Below are 13,660 nucleotides of genomic sequence, written 5' to 3' on the forward strand. Positions count from 1 at the left end.
ACTATAAATGGATAAAAAAAAAACACAAAAAAATAGGGGGTTATAGCAAGCTGGCTAAAGAGGCCCATAGGGTTTTCAATAAAAATCTCCATAGAAGACTTAACAAAAAGCTATAGATGACAGGGGAAACCATTAAAACTCCATAGAAAACTAGTAGCACTCTGGTTAAAAAAGACACATTAAGAAAGCCATAAGAACTCTAGAAAGCTATACAAAAAGCAATAGAGGACCAAAGAAAGCATAAAAAAGCCATAGGCAGCAATAGAACTCTAGCAAAAAGACCCATATAGCAAGACATGGAAATCTCTGTAACGGACCACATAAAAAACTCTAGATGGCCAAAGAAACCATAAGAAAAGTCATAGGCCAGTATAGCAAGCTTGCTAAAAAGACCGATAGGGTAAGCAATACTAATCTCTATAGCAGACCATGCGACAAGATATACATGACAAAATAAACCATAAAACAAGCCATAGACAGCTACACCACGCTGGCTAAAGAGACCCATTAAGAAAGCCACAGGAAACTTTATATCAGAATACACAAAACTTTTTAGAGGACAAAAAAAAAACATAAAAAAGCCACAGGCACCTATAACACGCTCGCTAAAGGGACCCAGATAGAAAGCCCTAGTAGTCTCTATTGCAGACCACACAAAAAGATGTAGACAGCTAAAGAAACCACCAGAGAAGCCATAAGCTGCTGTAGCGCCCTTTCTAAAGAGACCCCTAGTGTAAACCATACAAAATTATATAGCTATCCATTGAAGGAGCGATATATAGTTGTAGCAAACTAGTGATAAGCCATAGATAATGCTTTAGATACCCTTAGCAGAGATCATAGAAGAAACTATATACAGCCCGAGAAGCGGCTATATCTAATTAGGCTAATTTTCCATAGCCGGCCATACAAAGGATTATTGATAGCCAAACATAGACTATCTTTTGTATGGGTATACTTCTTACATGGGCCTTCGTAGACTTGTTTACATGCGCACGAATTATGGCACACCGGGAACACAAAAAAACGTTCCCCGGCATTTTATCTGTAGTGGGAAGCACGGCAACACATAGAGTATTCAAATTTTAAGTAGAGTCACATATTCGGAAATGCAATACCAGCATTTGCTCGTGACGGGATGTCCTGAAGTTACATTAGAAAAGCAAAACCGCAACTTGGGCCAAAGGTTTTCCAAGATGCTTGGCACGGCACTACGCTATTAGGATCAATTCCATTTTGCAAGAGTTTTAGTGGAAGTTTTAGAGATCGTTCCGACACCTCCGTTAACTACAGCCGACAACGATACCCTGCACGCGCAAAGGCGTCGGCGGAGTGTCGGGTATTGTTATCGGTGTCATCAAAACGATCTACAGAAACTCCCTAATGAGCTTTGACACTTTAAAAGATATTGACTCACGAACATAATTGCTGGTGTACTTGTGTTCTTGTGATACCATTCCACCACCCAAACCAGCAGTGTCACAAACTCAGGATGTGGCAAACGGAGTAGAGGCTTCAACTGCACCTCCCTGCCCCCCCCCCCCCCCATCCTTTTCATATAAAATCTACAGGTTCATACTATGGTCCGAATTAAAAAAAAAACAACTAAGAATGGGCTTTATATTAATTCAGAAGCAGAGTGACCAGTTGCTCTGGTCCCTGTCTGGATACCCCAAAAAAGATTCAGGAACACATATACTAAGGTTATGAAAATTCTGAAATCCAAATACAAATACTGGGATACATTTGGCTTTTATGTGACGGGATAGCCCTGAGATACTTGCGAAAAAAAAAAGAAGAAAATCTCGATACAGTATTCCGGAACACAAAGATACATAAAGATATATTTTTACCGACGAGTTGTAGGGGCGGAGGTTGCAGTTTTTGGCGAGTACAAATGGTAGGGCTAATATAACTCTCTTTATGCAAGTTTAGGCACCTCCTTTACACCAATCTCTTAATCTATTCACAGCTACCATCCCGAAGGCCACCAAAGACTATTGTCGCCCCCAGTGACCCAAATAGGTACTGGAAACCAAGGACGGTGTGCCATGCATGAGAAAAGGCGTCTGCCCGAAATGAACCTTTTTTTGCCGGGAAGCTGTGTTTCAATTTGAGGTACCTTCACGTCAAAACAGGTTCCTCACAAGGGCTTATTCCGCAATTCTTGCAAAAAGCCGTTCTTAGAGCCACCTTTCTTTTGTTTTTTGCATTTTTCAATTTTTTATAATTTTAATTTTGGTGACTGTGACATATTCCAGACTACTAGGCTTGCCCCACGTATAGACGCTTGTGAGGTGGGGGCAATTTAAACATTCCGGGAGTTTCGGACCAGAAGTGTGGGTTATTATAGAAAACCGACAGTTAATTTTCGACAACAAATGACATCCCCAAGCCTGGCAGAGCATGCAAATCGATTCATTACATCGCAAATATATTTCATTGCTCAAATACAAATATATTTTTTCAAAATTATCTTGATGCAAAGATACAGATACTCTACACTATCTCTAAGATTCTTTCGCGACAAATTTATATCGTGATACTGTCTCGCCTTGCCTGTCCGAAACTTGAATATATGGTACACAGCCTTTGGCAATGATCGGACATTTGAACGAACACTGAAATTGTCTCTTCTCAGCACCAATGACCCTGCGCTTTACGTAAAACTTTTTCTGTTTGATTCGGATTCAGTGTGCTAGTTTTCAGCGCTGGTTCGGTTCCGGTTCAGGCAAGTTCATAGGATATCGGTTCGCTTATCGGTTGTGCCAAGATCGAAACGGTTTGTATCTTCGTCTTTGATGATATCTTGGCCACCAGTGCACTTCCTACGGGTTTTCATTGAGTGTGCGATACTTTGTGAAACTCGACATAAAAATGTTTCCATCACACCGAATTAACACCACACGATGAGGAAACCATTTATCTAAAACTTTTTTCTCATAAAATGTGAACTAAGCTAGGCCACCACAGATGGCAAGCTCAAGCGCACTGTTAATGTAATAGTGCCGGTTTTAAACACACTAATATATTTTCACAGTTTAGGCGCAAATTTTTTGGTGGCATACCATATATTTTTTTTTTTCCGTTAATATTAGAAACTCGGTAAAACGAACTAAAAATTCGGCAAGAAATCTAGCAAAAGCTTGACAGCAAACTTTATTTGAAATGTCCTATAATTCATGAAATGCCGTATTTAGGGAGCAACTATTTAAAATTATTTAGAGAATATTAAAACATCGTTTCGGCGGTGAAGAACCTTTATTTTTATCTAATTCCCCGATAGATTGAGCAGGGAAGCTAAATTGGTGCATAAGTCAAGACGCGTCAAGTCACGGGACATGAATTTTTTCGCTAAATATAAGGGATTAAACTGAATTTGGTGTATAAGTGCACGTGACTCGATGCGAAAAGAAAATTGATATGACGCGACTCCATGCATCGAATCGCGTCATATCAATTTTCCCGCTAAATATAGCGGGTGAGCTAAATTGGTGTATAGGCCACGTCACATCAATTTTCCCGCCAACTTTGTAGGGGAAACTTAATCGGCGTATATTTCACGCATCGTCAGGTCACGTGACATGAATTGACAAAACGTAACCTAAATACCAATTCAGTTTGCGCGCAAAACTCAACGGGAAATGCACGAACGGACAGATGGACGGACGGGCGGAGAAGATTTCGAGATTGAGGGAAAATTCCTTTGGAAATCATTAGATGCCAACCTATTTGAAGTGGTTCACTGAGCAGCACAAGAAAGCCTATGTTTAAGAGAGGGAGAACTATGGATTCCAATCTAATGGCAGACGCCTCCTGCGCACACTGGCTGCAGGTGGCCAGGAAAAAAAGCGGGAAGGAGAGTCGGAGGCACAGGCATTCGTCTCGTTGCGCAAACCGGCTCAGAAACCAGGCGATCTAAAGAACTTCATCCCGCGGATAATTACGAAATTTACAGGCAGGTGTTCTGGCGATGCGTGAAGGGTCGGCGGTTTGCCTGGCCCGGGGTTTTGTGGCAAATTTTTGCGAGGTAGCCAAAATCGAATAGGCAGGGTAGCCTGCCCTCCTAAGGCGTGCGCACTGTTGCCATAGGCTGGCCTCCCGTTGGTAGGCACAAGACTTTGAGCACGCGGCGGAAAGCAGACACCTGATTATGCCGGATTTTTTGTCTTTTGAGTGCGCGCTTGAGAATGGAAGCTCCGGCTTGTTTGTACGCTGTTGGAAAGACCAGCACACTCCTTTTTTGCAAGGTTGGAGGCGGGCCTCCAGGAACTGCAGTTCGCCTTCCATGGGGTCTTGCCTCTTGAATGTTAGGTGTCCAGGCGATGCGCCGAATGCCTCGATGGTAGCCTCCGGAGTTGTGTGGTTAAAGGGAATGAGTAGATAATAATCGACGTACCTGAACACTTCGCAGTACCGGGATTCGGTTTGCAGATGTCGCTGGGTGCCCCGGTATACCACGGAGAGATAGATCTCGCTGAGACTTGGGGCCAGACATTATCCGATGTAGACTCCTGCTTTTTGGATGAACAGGTCCCAGTTGTGCTCGACCAGTGGTGACCGGAGGCAAAGAAGGAGAAGCTCCACGAATGCCTGCGATGACACGCCGCTTTGTTCTGGAAGGCGGGAAGCCCGTGCCCCTCGATGGCGTCGGCGACACACTGCACAAGGAACAGGACGTTCAAACTATAATACGTGTCCTCCACGTCCATAGAAAACATCGAGATAGGCTGCGTCGTCCCGTGGAGGCTGCTTATGGCGGAGACTAGCGCGTGTGACCTTTGGATCCTGGATGGCTAGGGAGGTGTGAGGATCAAAAGGGGGTTCTGGAGGTACCTGGCGAGATGCTTCGGCCAGCACACGTTTATCTGAAGCTATGGCTCTTATGGGAATTTCAGGCTTATGGGTTATCGCTGAGAAGAATCATGAAGGGTACTGTGTGGAAGGGGAACCTATGGAACTCTTTAGCTTCTGCAGGTTATGTTTCTCACAAAGTTCCTCCACCTTGGCTCGGAGCCCACCCGATGGTCAGCTCCGCAGCTTGGCGAAATTCTTGTTTAGGGCAGTAGAGACGTTTTCCCGGAAGGTTCCCTGTTCGAGAACAACAACCTCCCCAGTCTTGTCTGCCTGCACTAGAGTGAGGTTCTTCTTTCCCAATTCCTTCATGGCGGATCGAGTGACGTTGGATACAGAAGGGCGAGGGGCTGACCGGCTGCAGACAGCGAGGACAGCAGCTCCTAGGAACTGCTGTCGATCTTGTTCTGGTATTCTTGCCGCGACTTCATGTGCAGCAGTGAGCTAGTCCACCCTTGAAAAGTGGCTGCCAGGAGCACACTTGAGTCCCTTGGCCAGGAGGTTCATGGTACTTGTCGACAACTCCGTGTCCGAGAGTATGGTTGGGGAACTGTACACCGCCCGGCAGTTCTCTGCTCGCGCGGGGCTGATGGATTGGATCACTTTGTGTCAGGTTGATTCGATGAGGCGGTTCGCCTCCCGTAGCAGGAAGATGTATCCGGGGCTGCTGCCGTATGCAGGCTCGAATACCCGGCTCATGATCACAAAGAAGGTGGCTCTGATGAGGCGCAACTTAATTCTGTGACACCTCTTTGAAGCTAAAAGATTGTTTTGTCTATCGTCCCTTATGTCTCTCCACTTTCTAAATAAGAATATCGTTCGTGCTTTCATACCGCCAGACTCGAGCCTCTTGCAGGAGTGGTAACCTTAGCGCACCCCTACGCTTACCGCGCCGCTTCAGATTTTTCTCACTATTACTGATTGAGGAGTTTTCGATTACACTCTAAGTTTCGGATTGAAACCGTATGTTTTTTTTACTAACTGAAAGTTATTTAACTTATCTTAGCTAGAAATTGCACTAATACTGACAATTAGCCTCGCATATTACGTCGACCGTATTAGTGTACCTTTTACGGCTATATGAAGAACATATTGTAGACCTGAATAAAAAACACATTGGATATTGACGCGGGTCGTGTTATCTGCTCTGCATGTAAAACAACGCTTCTATTCCGGGCATAGCACATAACGTGTTCTTGAAAAAATAAAAAAAATATACAAAACGTGCTTTCCATATAAATCTATTAAATTGTCGAAAAGAAATCGTAAACCATGGTTAACCCCAGAACTTTTGTTTAAAATGAATAGGAAAATTGTTTTGTACAAGATATTCGTAAACACCAAGGACCCTGAACATCTTAAAGCATTTAAATCATACCGTACGTGCGGGAAGCATATAACGTGTTCTTGAACAAATTTAAGGAAATATACAAAACGTGCTTTCTATATAAATCTATAAATTGTCGAAAAAAAACACGTAAACCATAGATAACCCCAGAACTTTTGTTTAAAATAAATAGGAAAAATGTTTTGTACAAGATATTCGTAAACACTAAGGACCCTGAACATCTTAAAGCATTTAAATCATACCGTAACATACTTACAAGGGAATTAAGAAATGCTAGAGCAAGGTACTTTAATAACTACTTTGTGTCCACAGCAATTCGGACAGACGTCACGTGGAAAAAGCTTAACAATGTCCTGAATTGCTCGCACGAAATAAAGCAAATTGAGAAAATCCACCTGTGCAATGTAGAACTTACAGGAACATTACTAGCAAATGCCTTTAATGACCACTTTGTAAATTTGGCAAAAGGTAATCCAGGTGAAAACTCTTGCGCGCATATTGAACGTAAAAATGAAAGTGCGATCTTTCCTGAGCCAGTTTTGAATATGTAGGTGATACACACATTCTTGTCTTTTAAAAACAGTACAAGCTGTGACGCTGATGATATGCAGATAGGTCCGATAAAACATGTAATAGATATCATATCACCCTGTCTAACATTCATTGTTAATCTCTGCTTGCAGCTTAGGGCGTTTCCGAAAAATATGCAGATAGCTAAGTTCAGCGTATTGTATAAAAAGGGTGACAAGAACGACATGGCAAACTACAGGCCAATTTCTATCTTACCGGTGTATTCGAAAGGCTTTGAAAAAATATTGCTTTCACGCATGGTGAAATCTTCAGATAAGCACATTATAATCAATCCTTCGCAGTTTGGTTTCCGTAAAGGCCAGTCTACCGAGCTCGCTCTTTTAGAGCAAAAAGAATATATTTTGGGCAACTTTGAGCAGAACAAAAGACCCTTGGAATACTTATAGATTTTAGTAAAGCGTTTGACCATCTAAATCATAACCTGTTAATAAAAAAAAAAGTAGAAAAATATGGTTTTCGTGGACAGGTATCAGCTTTAATTTCGTCATATCTTTCACATCGTAAGCAACACGTCCATATAAATGGCAATTCTTCTAATATAAAACCAATTGAATCTGGATTTCCCCAAGGAAATATTCCAGGTCCCTTTTTGTTTAATTTATATGTCAATGATATCGTGAACAAATATCAAATATGTAATTTACGCGGACGATACTAGTTTACTATTTGCAGGTAATAACTGTAATGAACTAATAAATAACGCAAATGAAACTCTCAAAGACCTAGTTAAGTGGTGTAGCTGTAATGTTCTAAAGATCAATGAAAATAAAACAAGAGCGGTTTTATTTCACCCCAAAAACAAGAGTGTTACTATTGCTTGTGATATCATTTTAAATTCGATTAAAATAGAAGTCCTCACGAGCTTTAAGACTCTTGGTGTTGTATTCACGGATCAAATGCGATGAAACGATCATGTTAATTATATTTTGCTTAAACTATCCCGTGTTGTTGGCTTGATGTACCGACACCGCCATCTTTTACTACGAAGTGTCAAACTTTTAATTTATAACTCCTTATTTTTCTCTCATATAAACTACTGCCACCTAGGTTGGGGTAATAGTACAAGTACAAACTTAAATAAACTACTTCTGTTGCAGAAAAAGATGCTAAGAAACATTTCCAATGTCCCATACGACCACCCCAGTGAACCCTTATTTAAAAGTTTAAAATTTATTAATGTTAATAGTATATATAAATATCGTTTGTGTGTCTGTTATAAATCTGAAGTACAAAAAATCATCTTAATCTGATTGACCTGGCTTCTCTTGCTCCAAAAGTACCAACTTGCCCCACTCGAAGTTGGCAAAACTGGAAGTTACCCAATATTAGAACGACCTATGCCGAGCAAATGTTATTTTATACGCTTCCAAGCCTACTTAATTTTATTATCTCCTAAAATATTGATCCCATTAAGTCATCGAGACAAGATATTCGAGAATTTTTTTCAAGTGTGTTTTTTTAGTAGTCCTTTGCAGAGCTTTGCGATGTATAATGGTTTGTGTTTTCTGTGTATATATCTAAATGTATACATGCATGACATTTTCATTTTTATGTTACTGCGGAAAACGTTAATATTGCCGCCCGATTACTTTTTGAACGTCATTGTGTCTTGTTTATTTTTTCCTGTGCCACTGCTGTTTGTGTGAGAGGGGGACCGGGGACTCGTCAAGCTGCATGATGCAGCTTTTTTCCTCGGTCTCCCTCCATCATTTGTTTGATGGAAAAATAAACATTATTATTTTTATTATTGTACATTGTGAGTATTCTCCCTGACTCCCCGCTCGCGCGTGCCCGCAGCGATGCTGCCGCTCAAGGGCGACTTCCCGCAGCGGCAGAGCCGGCTCTGCCCCGGCGCCCGGCGCTCCTTCTTCTGTCGCATGCGGTGCAAGACGCAGGCCACCGTCAAGGAGGAGGCGGACACGACCACGGGCGGCCAGCGGCGCCGAAAGTCGCACAGCTTCGACCGCCGCTACTCCATCATCCACTGTACGGGCTACCTCAAGTCCTGGGCACCGACCAAGCTCAGCCTGCCGGAGGAAGGGGCGGACACCGGCGACAGTGAAGGGTACCAGCGTAGTTCGGTCTGGGCAGCGGGCTCATTAGGGCTTCTCTGTATGCTAACAGAAATATATACATTTTCCTACTTGTTTACATTTTAGCGTGACCTCTTACGCGAAGATCTCCATAAAAAACAAGCATTAGGTTCTCTCCAAAAAAAAGTATAAAACGTAAAGAACTTTCGGGCCGCACAAAAGTTACATTCTTCAGACTTCTGAATCTCATCCCTCGTTCTCCTGAGTCTCACGGTTTTAGTTTGTTATGCTGAACCATCACCAGCTGGATTGCGTCCTAACTTTATGTTAATGCTTTCTGATTGCTAACTTAACGCGGCTCTAAACTCTATTCTTTTTTTTTCTTTTGTAATCTAGACAATAGAAGCATGCGTAGTGATAGTGGCCATCACGTCTCACAGTCTTTGGGCCGTCCTCTCGTAGGTTGTCGCGGTTAGGTAAGTGCCTGCTCTGCCTTCATAAGGAGGCGAGTAGAGGCCGTGGAGTAGGCACCTATCTCGAGTGTCCCGGATATTACGGGCTGGGGCCCTAATTTGGACACTTGGCCAAAATGTCGGCGAGAAATCGGGTGACCGTGATTGGCCAAGTCCGCACTGATTGGCCGGCGCCAAGGTCAAGACCTTGGCGCCGGCCAATCAGATCCGCCCGATTTCTCGCCGACTTTTTCGCCAAGTGTCCAGATTACGGACCCTGTCCTGAAAGCGGGCGCGCGTTCCAGAGGACCATTCCATCTGATGCACAGCCGAGCACCGTGGGTAAGGGAGTCAGTCAGCACCCAATTCAAAACGAACAGACACGGCACCAAAAGGCGAAATTAAATCTGCACTCTTGTCGAACCTGATAACAAATCTTTGATGCTTGGTGTTGCAAGGGATTTTATAATACTAAAGAATACGATTGATGTTTGATGCTGAAAGTCCTTTTTCCGCACAAATAATGATGCAGACGAATAACCAAGAAATTGGGTAGGATTAGAGGAAACACGAAGGCTGGAAAAGAGAGCGCACATTTTCCGAAGGCACATTGCGCTGTGCCTCGTCTCATCAGTGGCGATAACGGACAGAGTTGAAGATTCTAGCTAATGTCGAGCGATTTGTGCAGCTGCAACCTGAGCTGCCTCGTAGCTGTTGGAAGAGTGCATGGCGAGCTGACCACGGCTCCGCGGACCAGGGCGTCCCTGGATGTGGAGCCGATCGAATTTGTTTCCCGGCACGCCATCGACGGGAAATTCCTGTTCGTCGATAAGAAGTGAGCTCATTTCTGCCAGTACACTGACACTTATTTTGTTGTTTAGGGACCTGATGGAAAGAAGGCGTCGTTAACCGTCTTATTTCAGAGCTACCTTAATATTGGGATACCTGCCTCAAGAGCTCCTAGGAACTGCCTGTTACGAGTATTACAGTCAAGAAGACGTTCTACCGATGTCAGAGTGCCACAAAAAAGGCAAGTGCACCAACTTTCGAAACCTTATGCCAAAAAATATTATCGATTTTGGCCTAGAAATGCACAACGATTAGGCATAGGTTGCGCGTCTGCTTTCCCATAGATAATGAGCACGTGCTTAGCATGGAGCTAGGAAGCTTCTGGAGGCGACGTGATGCCACCAGAGGTGAAGCCAGGTGTGTGGAGGGACACGCCCGTATCGATGACCATAAAAACAAAAGATGCTATTGGACAAAAGGGAGAGCCGACTTGGCACCAGTAGCTGTCTTGGGGGCGTGTCCCTGCACACGAGGGTGACCAAAAGAGCTATTGGAGCCACGTCGGCTCTCCTTTTCGTCTAACAGCGTGTCTTGTTTTTTTTTTTTTTTTTGTTATCGTTGATGGCGTTTCCCTCCACTCTTTTAGCTTTACCTCTGGTGGCGTCATCTCGCCTCCAGAAGCTTCCTGCCTCCATGATTTTGGCCGTGAAGAGCATCATTTTGGCCGTGAAGAGCGAAGCGATAGAGGAAAAGCTGGAGCGACTACTTTCCTACAGAGAAGGAGTGCGTGCTTAGCCTATCCGAGAACGGACCCGTCAAAGCCTGTCTAAATCACAAACGTTGCGTATTGTTCTATGGCATAAAAAAAATGTATCACTTTTAGACGAGTGGGCAAGACATTCTGTGTTATAGACATACTGTTCCGTATCCACGTTGGTTTTTCCGTATGTGCAGAGAGCCTGAGAGCGTGTAGGTAATCAGTTTAGCCGGTATGCTATACAGAGCCTGTACTCGAACAGGATTCACCGTATGCAAAACAGGGTATCCTTATTCATAAATGATATACTGAGAACCACTGAAATTAAATCGTACATTCTGAGCGATTAGAGGGAACACGTATGTCAAGGAAGACATTTTCCGCAAAAATGAACAAAACAAGTAGCCTAATATTGGCGCCGCTAGACGAATTTTATGTGGAGTTCATGACCCATCCTCAGCCGCGCCCACAAATCAGTGGGCGGGGCATTACTTACGGATTACCAGAGCAAGATTAAAACGCAACCTACAGATATTCGCTTCGGCAAGCCGGGTGCGCTGCTCAAAACTTGAAAGCTTAGGGCCTTCCGAATCAAAATGACGGGAATAAACCTCATGCTGGACGAACACCCGCCTTGTGAAGGTATCCGCTCAGTACTGAAACCACGGTCGCAATCATGGCGGTTGTACGATTCACTAGACAGCGGTTCTGATGCTGCGACCAAGGGAACACCGGGGGGAAGGAGACTCCCCTTGGGACCGCCGGAATTGCGGTACCCAACCGCGAGTCCGACGTCACGAGCCATACAGCCACGCAGGAGGTGGCGTTGATATCTGGGACCCCGTCATAACCGCGGAATTCCGCAACATATCAGCGGGCTTACTAGACCGATGGCAAGTCACGTTTACACCGGCTAGATCGACCGGTGCCAGTTCGAAAGCACGCGAATGCCCCTTGAACGGGTGAAAGTATAAAGTCTAACTCGACCCAAAAGGACGTTAAATGGCGGTCGTGCCCTATTTACGAGAATCCCGGATGCTCCGACGAAACAAAAGTGGCGAACGACTACGACGAGGGTAATTTTACGTCGGGAAGAAGCGTAAAACGCTTAATCCCGGTAACCCGCACTCTCACCCACGAGCTCAATTTATGCCATCATCACCATTTTTTTTTAATTCATCTTTACAATACAATGGCGTTTTTTATTTGATCGGTACCAATTCATTCGTACATTTACGTGTTTATCTGTACGTACGAAACTTTGAGAGTTATCTTTTCAAAAGACATGTCATGGACTGAACCTATTACTACATTATTTCGAAACTCGCTTCTATCACTTATTTTTCCACCTAGTCTGAAACTGCTCTTATATATCTCTTTCTTTATCTGATTTCAATTAGTGCCACTTAAGCGTCGTTCACACGCGTCGGTTGCATGCGACTGCGTCCGTTGCAACCGGAGCGATCGGAACGACCGCTCTGCGCCGCGCGTACACACCTGCACCCACTGCAACAAGCGCAGCGGGTCGTCAGCACGGCGACCGCTTCTACGCCGCCGTCAGCTGCTTCAGCGGCACCTCTAAAAAGGGGACGCACTGCCACTCAATACCGTAACAGAATATAGACAGACAGTTTTTATGGCCTAAAGCTTTATTATTATTATTATTATTATTATTATTATTATTATATGATAGGCTTGCAGGGTACAGTGGATTCGAAAAAGAAAAGAAAATGATGCAGTACCCCGTCTTGGACGATCATGAATCTAATACACAACTCTGTCAATAGTACAAATCTCGCCACACGCATTTTCTACGATTAGAAAAGACGATGTAATCTTAGCAGCAATATAGCAACTTAAAATATGTTTTTGTGATAAGATAGACGGTGCGAGCGTCCAGGATTGATATCACTAATCAGTTTTCTCCGGTGATGAAAACGCGTAAAAATTCGCATCCTTTATACAGTACGCGCCAGTAATACCTTGAACTAGAGCGCACGCATAAAATGCGCCAAATAAGAAATCCGGGCGATGTTCGAGGACACAAATGCTTAGAAAGGTCCACTGTAGTCGAAGTAAACAAACTTGATGACACGGGCGTTTCTGCTGTCTTGAGAGTGCCGCCACGACATCGCCGCACAAGTTGGTGGATCTTCCCTTCTAGTACGTGCAGGGCTTGCATAACGACACACGACGAAAATTCACAGTCAAGGATAACGCTTTTACGCGGAACGATGAGTTTTCACCACGCCGTCCACGACGGCGATCACCACCGACGCCATGTTGCAGATAGAAGGAGCCCGGCACGACCGGCATGCAACGCGCGCGACCGGTTCTCCTCGACCTGTGATTGGTCTGTAGTTGCGTTTGTTTCCAAAGCAGCGGAAAAAGTTGGGCTCGCTACAACTCCTTGCGACGTGAACGACACGTGCGTGCGTCCCTCCGTCGCTATGGCAACTGACGGTTGCAGACGCTTGCAACAGTCGTTTCGGTTGTTCCAGTCGTTGCGGTCGCTACGGACGCATGTGTGTGAACGGGCCTTTAGTCTGGGCAACAACTCCAAAAACTAATCTACAAACAATATTTCATTACAAAAATGAGTACAATGATTACTATTTGAACTATTATAGGTATAAATATATATTAACATTATGGTTATAGACATTGTATATTATGTAAACAGGAGCAACACGGGACAAATAACTTTTTGATATCATTAGCATCTATCGGAGAAAATATTCCAACAAAGTTGAACCGCTACCCCAACTTCTGGGGAGTAGAATCCTCGTGTTCAGAGTACGGCCTTCAAGTGAATAAATTGACCTTGTTAACCTTA

The 13,660-nt window shown here is 44.0% G+C and overlaps 1 protein-coding gene across 3 annotated transcripts in view; it reads left to right on the top strand.

Annotated features, from left to right (window-relative positions):
• LOC8025085 (protein cycle) overlaps nt 1-13,660 on the top strand; it is a 269,570-nt gene that overhangs the window by 200,377 nt on the left and 55,533 nt on the right. For all 3 annotated transcript variants that reach the window (XM_029989709.2, XM_029989708.2, XM_040222394.1), the window contains exons 9-11: nt 8,591-8,858; nt 9,967-10,113; nt 10,202-10,308. In XM_029989709.2, coding sequence (XP_029845569.2) covers nt 8,591-8,858; nt 9,967-10,113; nt 10,202-10,308 — 522 coding nt within the window. The remainder of the gene's footprint in view (nt 1-8,590; nt 8,859-9,966; nt 10,114-10,201; nt 10,309-13,660) is intronic.

This window comes from Ixodes scapularis, unplaced genomic scaffold (assembly GCF_016920785.2).
Source record: "Ixodes scapularis isolate PalLabHiFi unplaced genomic scaffold, ASM1692078v2 PGA_scaffold7__128_contigs__length_106722199, whole genome shotgun sequence".
Classification (NCBI taxonomy): Eukaryota; Metazoa; Arthropoda; class Arachnida; order Ixodida; family Ixodidae; genus Ixodes; species Ixodes scapularis.